This window comes from Trichoderma ghanense (assembly GCF_004382785.1).
Source record: "Trichoderma ghanense strain CCMA-1212 chromosome Unknown scaffold_23, whole genome shotgun sequence".
In the NCBI taxonomy this organism is placed as follows: Eukaryota; Fungi; Ascomycota; class Sordariomycetes; order Hypocreales; family Hypocreaceae; genus Trichoderma; species Trichoderma ghanense.
The window spans coordinates 214363-227748 of NW_027395686.1; the positions used below are offsets into that span (position 1 = coordinate 214363).

The 13386-nt window shown below is 55.3% G+C and overlaps 4 protein-coding genes across 4 annotated transcripts in view; 1 reads left to right on the forward strand and 3 right to left on the reverse strand.

The window, feature by feature from the left end:
- Positions 1–320, forward strand: part of CCMA1212_010251 (Coiled-coil domain-containing protein 25) — a gene marked incomplete at both ends in the record, with an annotated part of 1531 nt that extends 1211 nt beyond the window's left edge. The window contains one exon of the mRNA XM_073707303.1: positions 174–320. Coding sequence (XP_073554212.1) covers positions 174–320 — 147 coding nt within the window. The remainder of the gene's footprint in view (positions 1–173) is intronic.
- Positions 321–530: 210 nt separating this feature from the next.
- Positions 531–4112, reverse strand: CCMA1212_010252 (uncharacterized protein; the record flags this gene model as incomplete). Its single annotated transcript, XM_073707304.1, has 2 exons — positions 531–2287; positions 2345–4112. 2 exons carry the CDS (start codon positions 4110–4112, stop codon positions 531–533), a joined length of 3525 nt encoding a protein of 1174 aa, XP_073554213.1.
- Positions 4113–5214: 1102 nt separating this feature from the next.
- Positions 5215–8822, reverse strand: CCMA1212_010253 (Minor extracellular protease vpr; the record flags this gene model as incomplete). The annotated part of the gene is given in 6 exon segments (XM_073707305.1): positions 5215–7371; positions 7433–7801; positions 7875–7999; positions 8095–8167; positions 8185–8570; positions 8670–8822. 6 exon segments carry the CDS (start codon positions 8812–8814, stop codon positions 5215–5217), a joined length of 3255 nt encoding a protein of 1084 aa, XP_073554214.1. The 5' UTR covers positions 8815–8822.
- Positions 8823–12481: 3659 nt separating this feature from the next.
- Positions 12482–13199, reverse strand: CCMA1212_010254 (uncharacterized protein; the record flags this gene model as incomplete). Its single annotated transcript, XM_073707306.1, has 3 exons — positions 12482–12854; positions 12912–13052; positions 13195–13199. The coding sequence occupies 3 exons, from the start codon at positions 13197–13199 to the stop codon at positions 12482–12484; spliced, it is 519 nt and encodes a 172-aa protein (XP_073554215.1).
- Positions 13200–13386: the final 187 nt, after the last annotated feature.

Here is a 13386-nt window from a genome sequence, read left to right on the forward strand (position 1 = left end):
CGCCCCCCTTTTTTTTTTTTTTTCTGTTTCAACATACCAGGATCTGGCTGGATCAAGCCATGGCTTTTCCACTCTCATTTGTATCTGACCAGATACTGCGTCTAAATATGGATCCCGTGCATACCCGCGCTTATTTGTTTGCTTCTTTGCGGCTGACTCTTTGCGTCCCACAGAAAAAGGAAGAACAGCGACAAGCCCAAGAGTGGAAGGAAAAGAAGTGGCAGAAAGACCATGCGTACGACGACCTCTTCACCGACGAAAACATGGCTGCCTCAAGCAACCAGGACCGAGACGAGAACTGGGAAGACGACTTCATGTAGATGCATCAAGAATAAACAGCTGCTTCATTGAAATGATACATCCTGAATCAAGTAACCTTCACACACCACAGCATTTCCTGAACTGCGTGCATCCTCCGTCAAAAGTAGGGTATACAAGAATAAAACAACAACAACAACAAAAAAAAAAAGAAACGACTACAGTACTGCCACACTGTCGTTTAGAACCACAAGCCAACTGATCCTCATCCCTTACCCGTTTACGTCAATTCTTCGCGTGCCGACCTTCATGCTCTCCATCTTCCTCGTAAGCCCCGGCATCTCCGCAACGTCCAGTATAATCGGACTAGAAGACGTGGCCGGCGTCGGAATCCTCTTCGGGCTCGACGGCTCGCCAACAAGCGCCGGGGGCATGTCGCATTCCTCCTCCTCCTCCTCCGCCTCATCCTCTTCCTCCCAAGCGTCATCCTCTTCCAATCGCCTTGTGCTGTCAACCTCCTCGGTGTTGAGCATCACCACAGGCTCGCCGCCAGGTAGCCGCACCTCTGTTGCTTCCAAAGTCTGCGCAATATCGAGCAGCAAAACATCCATCGGGCACATGTACGCCACATGCTTGCGCTGACTCCAGGCCAGCACGTGTCCGCAGAGCTGCCCTTGGTATCGATCGACGATCCAGGCGCCGCTGTCTCCGGGTATACCAAGCGGGATGGAGGCCTTCGCCGCAGGTCCCGTCGCTGAAGGCGGGGTGCTGGCAATCTGATACGTATGACTCGGTGACTGGCGCCCGTAAATCTTGACGCTCGTCAGGGCTGGAAGGATCTGCCCCGTCTGCGTGCCGCTCGTCCGCGCGACACACTGCACCTCAAGGCCTGGGAGAGTTGCCCATGGTGCCACCGTGGTCGGGCGGAGCGACGGCTGACTGTTCTTGTTCCTCTTGCGAGACTGCTGGTTCATGTCGTCGGAAATTCTGGGGATGCAGTTGTCCTCGGGCAAGCGTCCATCGGCAAACTCGAACAGAGCCCAGTCGACCTCGTGGACCAGGCCATTGGCCTGCTTGCGGCGGATACCGCTCGAAGCGTACACTTCGCCCAGGCTGTAAGTGTCAAGATGGTCTTCGTCTTCCGTCTCGGCGCAAGGATAAAATCCCTCTTCGACGTCGTCGAGCGCGGGCTGTGTGACGATATAGCCGTCGCCGCATCCAGGCTCAATGCCCGGTATGTCGCCCGGCTCATTGTACTCCTCTTCCTCTTCGTCTTCCTCGTCCTCAAAATCGCTGGTCAGGTCTGTCTCCGAGTAAGGCTCTGATTCGGTGTCGGAGAGTTCATACGAAAAGTCTTCGCTATCGAAGCTGCCAAAGGCCGACTCGGGGAGCCACTCGCGGCCGGGAATGGCGCTGCTGCGCATCGTATCTGGAAACCCAAAGTCTCGATCCGGGTCATCGAGCATGTGGTGCACAGTCATTCCGTACGTCTTGTCGTCCACAATGACCAGGCCGCCAAAGCTGACGGGCGGTAGATGGCGATCGCCGATCCAAGCTCCAATGCTTGCGCCATTGTGTGGCCTCTCCTGATACTCTGGATTCACGGCTTCAACATGGTCATCATCGCTGTCGTGACCTGCATTTCCACCCGACCTACTGCCCCGCGCCATGGATCTCTTGATTGCCCCCGCCTGTCTGCGAGACCGGATGACGCTGCCACGGCATACCTTAAGGCCGAAGCCTGTAGAGTCGTCAAATAGCTCACTCAGCTTCTTCTTCAGAATGGCACGGACTTTACCAACGGATGTGCAGACTACCAGGACGGTAGGTCTAGTCTGATGAGGGCTTGGGCCCACGGACTCGAGCGATATCTCGACCGATTCCGGGTGTTTTCGATAGAATGACTTGAGAGCAATGTTGATCTGGGGCATGAGGATGGCATTCCACTTCTCCACCACGTCGGGGGGTAGGGGCACATGAGGGTATAGTCGGACCTTGGCTTCGGCCTTGCTCTCCTTTGCTTCGGGCTCTGTGTCTCCTTGTCAGCCACTTTTTCGTGCTTCTAGTTCATCTTTGAAAAACAAACCATTTGTTTCATTGATTGGGGCAGGGATATGGGTCGGAGCCGAGGGCGGAAGCGGCTTCTTGGCGGGCGCAACAGGCCCTGGCAACGCCCTTTTCGCTTTGCTGTCTTTAGAAGGCCCGGCTGTAGACAACGGGGCGGGTTCAACAGGCGACGACTCTTGGCCCAGTCTCTCCTCAAATCCGCTGACGCCATCCAGAATGCAGCAGGCTTCCAGGAAGCGAGTGACACGCATCTGCACAGCGGAAAGCAACGACTCGCCCTTGGGATCTCCAGAGAGTTCCTCGTCGACAACCTTCCAACAGGCTTGGACCGCCTTCATATACAGCGTACCGCATCTGATGGCCAGCGTGTCCATTACACCCTCGGGGACAGTTGTGGGCGCTGCAGTGGGCGCAAGCCTCTCCAACTTTGTCCACAGGCCAATGGAGAGCAGCACCATGGCCAAGGAGTAGACCTCCAGGACTCGCTCGTCCGTCGACCGCGGGAGAGGCGACGTCTGAGTAGCCCGAGGATCAAGAGGATGTCGCCATATCGAGGATTCGGGCGACAATTCTTCCGTGAAGACGTCGAATGATGATAAGACGGGTCGACGAATGTCCACCTGGTTGTTCTTATCGCCACGGTCTGCCGCAGCAGCTTTACTGAAAGAGATGTTGGCATCACAGAGGTTGCCATGAGTAATTCCTCTGGCGTGCAAATCGAACACTGTATTCGTCAGGTTGTAGGCGAACCGAAACTTCGCCTCCAGTGGAGGCTCAGAGCCGCCTCGCGCCAGGAGATCGCTCAGCGTAGGCAGGCTGTACTGAGGGTTTTGTGTCACCCTGCCGGAAGCCAGAGTGTTGAACGAAGGAGGCAAGAGATATACCAGGCCCAGCCGAGAGTTGTCAATGTCTTCGAAGTAGCCGAGCAGACGAGGGAGTCCCGTCCAAGCACCAGGGGCTCTCTGGGGATCCTGCTGGAGGGCGGCTGACAGCTTCTCAAAACGAGCCATCGGGGGCATGATGCCTGTGGTCGAATAGATGGGATCAAAGTTTGCGTACTCAAGCAGGAGAGGAGCCCATGGTTGACGAGTAGCCCCTTGCGTTGTGAGCTCAGAGTAGGCCGTTTTGCTCATGTAGACAACGTGTCGGCAAGACGCCGATATAGTGCTCAGCCCATCCTGCAGTGGCTGCAGGTGCGTCAGACTCTTGGGATCAATCTGCTGCGGAGTCTGCATGCGTGTCGACTCGAATGGTCTAAAGTCTCCTTCGGGGGCGGCCGACTTGATAGGCAACTTGGTCACTTGGCGATTCGAGACCTCGGTTGAGCGCATTCGCGACAAGTCGTATAAGGTGTCGATGGAAGCAGTGAGATCGCGAATCAGGTCTTCGAATCGCGTCTTATCCCACTGGACCAAGGGCGGCTTGCGATCTGGCGATGGTCGAATTCCCTCGACTACTCGCTTGTAACTCGTCCACAGAGGCTCGGCTTCAGCAAGGATGTCCTTGATGGTGGACATGATACTGCCGACAACCTCACTCAGGCCAGCCTTTGAAAGAGACTCATCGATCTCAGCAGACTGGTTGGGATCTGACCACTCCAGCCCCCAGCTGACAAAGCGGTCCTTTTGGATGCGCAGCTTGCGATAGAGCGCCTTGATCTCGGGATCGTCCTCATGCTGGGCAGGCTCCTTGACAAAATCACCGGACTTTTTGGTGTCGTTGTAAAGACGGCTCAGCCGACGCTGGAACGGCAACTGAAAGCCGCCCATTGGCAGAATGGAGTCCATCTTACGCTGGGTGAGAAACAGGGAACTGCTGACTGCCGGTCCTCCCCTATCGCGCCGCCTATATACAATGGCGATTTGCTGTTGCCTGAAGGAGGGCCCCCTGTTTGGCAACTCGGAGCACTTGCTGTTATCAGGCGCCGGGACGACACCTGGTTGGGTCGGGGATATTCCGCAATACCCAAAGCGGATCTAATCTGGAATTTCGCCTGGCCTCGATGCAGCTGCAGGGCGGATAAGAGACTGCAACGCTTATGATTCAAGCGCGACGCATCGCAGCGTCACGAATGTCTTGCTGAGGCGGGTGAGGCGAGCTGTCGGATATTGGCCGGGCCTTATGCAGGCACCCTCAACTCAATACACCCTCGAGGCGGCAGAGTCGCAGTCAGTTTTGATGAGCGCAAAACTGTGACAGCTCCTGAGCAAAGATTGCGACCCGGAGGGGCCTCGCAGAATTCAAGCCAACAAGGATTGCGAGCGATCGTCAATGCCGTCCGTCTGCCGTGAGAGCTCAGAAAAAACAGCCCGGGACGAAGTTAACAGGCCAATGCGCGATGCCCCAGAGCTGGCGGTCATTATCGAGGCGAAACTCGCTGCCTTGCGGTGGCACGGGCTCGATTCGAGACAGTGTCTGCCAGCCAGTGCCAGGTTGTCAGTTCAGTATCAAGGCTCTGTCCTATCGCCTCGTCTCTCTCGCGCAGTCCCCGCAAGATCGGTGGGGGTGCTCAGGTAACCCAGCAGCTGAACCGGCGAATCCCATCGTGCGAGAATCCTGCTGCCTGGTGTCGTTGGTGGCGCCCCCGAGAGCTGATTGGAGGGCTAGTGAGACCGGGGCTGATCTCAAGGCTCGGTTGGTCTGGCGATGATTTTTGGAGACGGTTGGGGTTGGAGCTGGAATTCGGACAGCACGTGACTGTGATAGTGGACTGGACTTTGACAATCACATGACACGTCACATGCTCCTGCACCGAGAAGCTCAAGCTGTCGAAGGGTCGTCATCATCATCACTCAATTCATCGTCCAGATGCTTCAGACGTACATACAAACTCATTTACAAGTATGGTCCGCTTAATTCACCTCAAAGAACCCTCACTCCTCCTCCTCTCTATGCGTACTTGATGGTGAACGCAGGAGATTCGCTCACATCCCACTCCTCCTTCTTCTTCTCATTGCCGAAAATACGGAGAGCATGGAACACGGCCTTGTACGTTCCAGGCGGAGCAAACTTGTTGTCGGACAACTCGCCGGTCCAGGCAATAGGGTTGGCGCCACGGCTGATCCAGAGAAGAGGTGATCCGGCAGGCTGGCCAATGGAGGTGGTGTCGAGGAACTGGACCGTCTTGAGCTTGGTTCCGCGAGGAGGCGCGGACAGGAGGACAAGATCAACGCGGACGTAACGAGAGCCAAAGGCCGGGCTCACGACGAGCGATGGGAGCTTGTCGTCGGGGCCGGCGTTGCCAGGGGCGGGGATGGTGAAGACCGTGCCGTTCTCGACAGGGGCCAGGCTTTCATCCGTGGACTCGGCGATCCAAGAGTCCTCCGGGTAGAGCACCTGCTGCTTGTGCAGGGAGCCAGTGAGGCCCTGGTACGGGACAGACAGGCTGGTGCCATCCGTGCCGTTGACCGTGATGTAGCCCGACCACAGGGCCAGTCGCCTGGAGTCAACGCCCTTGGGCGGAGTAGGGAAGACGTCGACGGTGATGGACCTACCGGCAGGTAGAGTCACTTGCTGCAGACCAAAATCGAGATTGGCGTGGGCGGCAACGGCGTCGTTGGGGAATGGAGCCGGGTAGCCGTTGCCGGGTGCCAGAGTGTAAAAGGTGTTGGTGGGGACGTGGTTGAGCTTGTAGGTGACCCTCCGCTTGCTGGTGTTCTTGAGGGTGATCTGCTTCTTCCTGATGAAATGGTCCGTGTCGTTGAACGACAGGCTGGATGGCGACAGGAGAGTGGTCGCAAAGGCGGCATCGTAGGCCTGGATGAGACCACCACCCTGCTGTGGAACGGGGGCGAGGAAGTCGTAGAACTGCTCGCCGTCGTTGAACAGCTGGGGATTGGCGGTCGTGGCCAGCAAGTTTTCGATCAAGGCAGGGTCAAAAGTCCCGCGGGCTTGGCCAATCAGAGCAACAGCAGCCGCCGTCAGGGGGCAGGCCATCGAGGTGCCGGACAGGGTGGCATATCCTCCGAGAGCCACGGGATAGGTGGACAGAATGTTGCCGCCGGGAGAGCTGATCTGGGGCTTGACGTCCAGCTCCCAGGTAGGGCCCCAGGTCGTGTAGCCGCTGAGAGCACCGCCGGTTGTTGGGTTGTCGGCGAACTGAATCTGCTTCTCGCTCTCAATCGGGTCGGTGAGCGTCAAAGTAACCGTCTTTCCATCCTTGAGGGCGGCAATCCAGGTAGCACCAGTCTTGTCATCCACCATGCCAACTGCCTCAATCTCGGGGACGGCACTGACATCGACAGCCAGGGCCCCAGGGATGTTGTTATAGTAGAGCAGGTACTTAGCGCCCTTTGCAGCGACGTTCTGCGCCTTCTGAACAAAGGTGCAGGTGCCGCGGCGGACAAGGACGATGTAGTCGGAGAGGTCCGGAGTGCTGTCAGGGAGAGGCGAGCAGCCGTCGTCGGGGATGGTGGTGTCGAAGGACACAGCATACAGCGGCTTGCTCACGCCGTCCCAGGCCTTGGAAGAGGAGACATAGCCGAAATCCTGAGCAGCGCCGCTGTCGATCTTGTAAGAGGCGACGGAAAGCACGGAGGGGATGTTCTCATTGTCGACGGAGGCAACAGCAATGACCTTCTTGCCATTGGCCGCCGTGCTGGCGTAGAAGAGACCGGAGTCACCCTCGTTGCCGGCAGAGACAGTGCAGGGAACACCGGCTTCGACGATGCGGGTGACGGCAACAGCCCACGGCTCCTCAGCCCAGCCGGAGGGACCACCAATGGAGGCGGTGATGATCTGAGCACCGTCCTCAAAAGCCTGGTTGTAAGCGGAAATCAGAACGTCGTTACCGGCCTGGCCATCGCAGCCAAAGACTCGGTAGGCGCCCAGGGTGACGTCGGGCGCACCGCCAGTGAAGCCGTAGGGATTCTCCTGGGCAGCAATAATACCAGCAACGTGAGAACCGTGGCCGGCGCAGTCGACGGGATCGTCGTCGGGGACGGGCGTGTTGAAGCCGGTGTAATCGTCGCCGACCAGATCAGTGCCGAAGGAGACCAGGCAACCACTGCCAAAGCAGCCGCCGAGAGCAGGGTGGGTGTAGTCAATCTGGCCGCATGTGAGCTTCTTCTGCACGAGTTGCTCAGGACAGCAGTGGGCCTGTACTTACGCCTGTGTCGATGACGGCAATCTTGACGCCCTTGCCCGTGTAGCCCTTGGCTCGTAGCTTGTCGATCTGGGTCATCTGGTGCGTGGGAAAGTCGCTGGAGTCGTTCGGGATCGTTGGCTTCTTGATCGACCTGCTCTCCAGAGTAGGCGCCGTGCTGCCAGCAACCCACTCGACCCTGGGGTTGGGGGCGTCCACGAGGGTAACGGGCCACACATTCTTGACAGCAGGCAGCTCGGCCATCTGCTGGGCCTTTGCCTCATGGTTGTCGAGGTCCTTGAGCTGGACGGAGACACCCTTGAACAGCTTGTAGTCGAACTTGAGGCGCGTCGAGCCCTCGCCGTTGAGTTTCTTGTAGAAGTCGGCCGTGTCCTGGATGGAGTCCCGTCAGCATTGCCACAGCTGTGGACATGTCACCCGGTGTCAACGGCCGAGCGAGACTCACCTGTGAATCCTCAAATTCGAAGATGTAGGCGCCGGGTACGATCTTCGATCCATGTCCGGAGCTACGGGCAATGGCTCCGGACAAGGTCGCGAGCAGCGACACGAACAGAGCGGAGCGCACCATGGCTCACACTCTCCCGCTTGTCTGACTGTGAAAAGGCTGTATGGACAGTGACACAGAGTCCTTTACGAGACCAGACGAGACCAGACGAGACAATCACCGGTGCGCCAGACCAAAGCGCTGCTGCTCTGTGTCAGGAAGCTCTTGGAACCGGCTTCTAGGGCGGCGGGAAGCTGCGCAGTATAAGTACTCCATCCCTCGAGGCCAGAGCGGCGGCCTTGCAGATCGAGCTGCCAAGCATTGGTGACTTGATACCGAAGAGGGGGGCAGTGATGTCTCTTCGCCGCAACGACGCTGGAAGTGCCATCCGGGACGCGCTCTCATGCAGCGCAGCGGGCAAGACAAGGGATCTCAAGGCTTGCCGGTGACCCTGCTGCTGTGGCGCCAGGGGTTCAACCTCCAAGGACGCCTTCGCCCCTTGTCTAGCTCCATGATTAGCGGTAGTTTGTTCATGCCACTGTAACCTGCTTCCTGCCAAAAGTGTCCATCCGTCTCCTCTCTCGTCTGGGCAGCTCCGAGGCCAGGAAATTGAAGCACGCGATGAAGCTTCTTCTAAGCGGGGTCCGCCCTCCCACACTGTTTCTTATGTATCTTTTTGTACAGATGGCAGACCTGAGATCTCAATCGCCACTACATTATCGCCTCCCTATTTGGGACAGTCGGCCGCGGGCGAACCAGCCTCTGGGGTGCAACTCGAGGCTTGAGCCGCCACAGCAATGAGGCGGAGCACAAGGGCACCGGCCGATGCGGGACGTGTGCGATGATATGCCCCCGACTCTTCCATGTTGGAGAATACCACCAGCCCAGTTGTTCGTATCATCCCATATTCTGTAAGCTACTAATATCGAAATGCTGCCAAACCTATTAGACGCGGTATTACAGAAAAATTCAGCACAGTTATGCCACGAGACCGCGCCACGAGACACGAGACAAGTACACAGCATCACAGACCAAACACGATCCGTTTACGTACATGCTATGTACAGGGCCAATGACTGTTTGACGCCTCATCACTCAGGTATCGAGGCGCTGCAGATAACCGTTTTGACTCTCCGCCGCGCCCTTCCTACGGCAATTGCATGGTGAAGGATATGCCAAAGCAACAATCACGCCGAGGCTGCATATGGCCTCGGCATGCTCCGTGAGGTACATTGCCAAGTGGGGGATGCCACGGGCTGGACTTTGACACTGTCTTCCTCCTTCTCAATGGAGTCTTTTCAGCGGGCTTGGGCGAGTAAGCGGTGATACGACGCTGCTGAACGTTTGCAAGGTACGTGCGTCTGTTTGTCTGCGCCACGGGTGAGGACTTACACGAGTGAAAGAGTGGGAGATGGCAAACGACGCACGAAGCCGCGGGCAAAACGTGTTTTAGCTCAGGCTCGTTCCGAAGCGGCTGTCGGCTACCTAAGCTTGATTATTAGCTATCTATTGCCGGGAGAACCGCTCCGTACTCGGTAAGGAGCATCGCATCTCTCGGCTCTGTTGCACCACCGCCCCTGTAACCGACGCAAAACTTGGCCAGCGCACCGTGAATACTGTACAGTGCCGGCGCTCAAGTAGTGTCGCCTTTGAAGACCAACACTGGTTCTCCCATAGGTCATCTCTCCATGAGACCGACCCGGAAGCCGGAGTGCAGCCATTCCCGAGACACGCAAACGGGCCAGACGGAATCGGTCAGCGCGCATCACTTGTTGCGACAGCTCAAGGACCTTAGCCAGAACCCCCTCCCCGGCCGTCTTGGCGAAGCTCTAAGCTGTCTGTTCGCACAAACGATCCCTGCCAGGGCCAAAGTTCCCTTATCAGAAGCTGCCGCTCTGCACGTAGCCAGTTGGAGCAAATCACCGACCGGGACCGTTTGGCCATCTGGGAGGACTTTTGTGTCTGATCTTGGCCCCTTTGGTAAGGTACAGGTACGGGAAGCAAAGGTGTGGCTTGCACTTTTGGGTCTTTATTTTAACCTTGCCGCTGCGCCAAGATAGCGCCGTCTTAATATTATGGGGCATTGGATCGCTGCTTTTGGGGGCTCTGATTGCCTGCTCATCGAGACGAGAATACTAGCAGGAGCTGCAAGTATGCAGTAGCATCGCCCTGAAGTCATAGTTCCGTTCATCTCCACAACATGTGCTATACTATCAGACAAGACAGCATTTCGAGATTTGACACCACATAAAGGGGAGTGCGGAATGTACGGTATTGATCAGGATGGCGCAAGGATTGACATGGGTAAGTTGCAGATAGTCCAATCTGCCAGGGCTGCCGGTAGACAATTACCCAAGGACTCGAATCCTCCTTGTATGCCTCGCTGAGAGCCACTGATCAAGATTGACAGACGGACAAACAAGAGAGCATCCAGTAGCACCAAATGTCACTCTCACCACGGCTTTCTTTCCACGAATAGCTTTTGATCAGAGCATACGGCATCCCATGATACACTCAAGGCATAATAAAGCCATACTCCAATCTCACATCTTCGCATGCCCTGAGAGCGCCGACATGGGAACTAAATTGACATCTGGATATTCCCTGGATGCCTGTACATAGTATTGATGATGATCTATCGCCCATGCAGGCGCTACCCCAGATTCGGCACTTAGAACAAAGTCCCCTGCCCCCTGGCCTGTTCAATTTAGCTTGTTCGATAGAGCAGAAGTCCCACAGCCAACAGATTGGCATGCCAAGACGAGCGACAAAGATTCCTTGCTGATTGTAGTAATGGCGATGGACGGCGATGGACGGATGAACGCTTGAAATGGCGAATGTTCTTGGCTGGTCGCGGAGCCTTGATTAGCTCTCGGTGAGTTCGTGTATTATGGGCCAATTTATGGGATTTGGCTTACTCGTGGGCAGAATAGCGTGACTTGACATTTTCTATTCCGGAACAGATAAGGTAGGCAGATTCTTTGCGTCCAACTGGTATAGTTCTATTAGAGGCACCCATTGTCGGAAATCGACGAGTGCTCTTTAGTCGCTTGACTTCCTTGTAGCTCTTCATTTACTCCATGATCCGCTACCTTGTGTGCACTTTAGGCGCCTAGACCAATTTGCTCAATTGCGGCTGTATGCTTTGCATTAAGTCGACTCAAGGGTAGGCCAAGGCGCAACCTCGCCGCCAGCTTTCGACCAGAGGAAGACTTTCTTGGTTTCGAGCGTTTTAATTTTCTGGTCTCTTGAGAATGAAACTCGCATGTGTTCTTGGATTTGGGCGCGCCGATAACCTCTTGCCGATGTGTCTACTTTGATTACAGCAAGCATCCGGCTTCAGTCTCTTAACATGCCCACCCCTTCAGACTTGGTGGCAACAGGAGTAACAAATAGAGAAGTAGCCACTCACAAGCATGCTCTGCTCGTGTGAAGGTTCAGCCAGCGCTACTGATCCGGCGATCAAACTCCCACAAGACGGTGATGTATGTCGCCGGCACATGAGCTCCAGGAACATTCCGCAAACCGTCGCCTTATCCTTGCTGTGCATATACGGAGCAGAATAGATACCTAATTGAAGTCTAGAGGGGAATATGTTTACTGGGTGCGACTCCCCTGGGACATGCTCACTTTCGAAGACCGATTCATGCTCCGCAGGCTTCAAGCGCGGCCAGATGGCAGAAATGCATTCCCCCCTCGCGTATCTTGCATGGCACTGCATAGATTGTGCATGATGATCTGGAATTCTCCGAGATCATTTTTTAACAAGGTAAGATCCCAAAAGGAACGAACGGGCCCAAAGAGAAACCGCTACCCTTTTGAGAGCCACATAAACTGACGGATCATGTTTCGGCTATTGGGATAGAAATTCTAGCCAAAATAGAACGATGTCGTTGCTTTCCGAGGGTATCGCTTCGATTAATCTTGCAACTAGAGATAATTGGAGCGTTTCTGCAACGGATGATTGTTATTCTGCTATTGGGGAGCCCCAGGACGCCTTGCAGAACCCCCATATAACCTCATGCTGTTATATACCAGCCCTGCCGGGCCAATGAAACTGACAGAGGCAACCTCTCTGGCTAGAACATCATCCGGGATATGGAGCTTATATCGCCATTCACGTTCACTTCTGTTCAGGTACGACTCTCCGATATCAAGATAATCAGATGAACTTGGCACGTCGTGGTCCTCAAGGCCTTTGGCCACATGACAAAGGTGATATAGGTACCTTAGCGATACCTACTCAGGCGCCAGAGTCAGCGGCCAAGCGATCCTATTCCGATTGCCATCAGGTCTATAGCCACGGCGTTCATTTTTAAATGGCTGTTATCCTCTTCTGAGCATCCGGCTGCAGCCAAGCTCTATAGGCCAAGGTTCACGTTGCGTCTTCGCAGCGCGCTTGATCCATTGACATTTGACACCATGCTGCTTGTCCTTTGGAGTTTGTATATTGAGAGAAAAAACGTTTAAACAGTAATCCATGCGACTGCGACATCACAGCATATACGACAAGGATCCGAGGAATCAAATGTCAGTCGCCTCCGGTTGCGAAACAGCACATCGTACTTCTACCAGTGCTTCTCGGAAATGTCCACAGTATTCACATCAACCCCATCCTTGAACCATCTCTCCTCATCGCTAATCTTCACGTCGTTTCCACTCATCTGACGTTTTCTCATCAACCCGTCCTCAGCAAACGTCCAGTCCTCAAGCCCATACGTGCGCCACCACTGTCCCGACTCGTCATACCACTCATACCAGAATTGCACCGCAATCTTGTTGTCGGTAAAGGCAAACAGCTCCTTACGCAGCCGATAGCCGTTCTCTCTGCGCCACTTGTCCGTGAGAAACTGTTTGATCTCATCGCGGCCTGTCAGGAATGTGCCGCGATTGCGCCAGATGGAGTCTGGTGTGTATGCCATCTTGACACCGTCCGGGTTTCTATGGCGACTATTGTTAGTAAATGCAGTGTAACGGTTGACTTGAAACAATACAGACCTAGTGTTCCAGGCATCTTGTGCAGCCTTTACTTTAATCTGAGCTGTTTCGGCCGTAAATGGCGGATACGGAGCTCGTCCCTCTTGCGCGACCATTGTGAGATCGAAAGTGATGGGAAGGATGTTGAGGAGAGTGGTGGTGCTGAGACTCTTCGTCAATGATTCAAGTATCTGTTGCTCTCATCTATTTAAACTGAAATACCATCCTATCGAACCAAGATATCGAACTATTGACCTAGTGTTCGTCTCGCTGAAATTTGCCTTTTCCGTCGGTCTCGACTTACATCATAATCACTTTCTCCGTGTCAGCGGCCTCGAAGCGGCACGGCGGTCGGCATGACTGTCGGCACTTATAGGCAAACTGCGCCATTTCCGCGGTATCCGCACGAAAGCCTCAAGAAGCGGCGTTCTCAAGGCATTCCGACTGGAATCAAAAGTCTATTCGATTGAGAGAAAGCGATTGGATGCGGCTCACA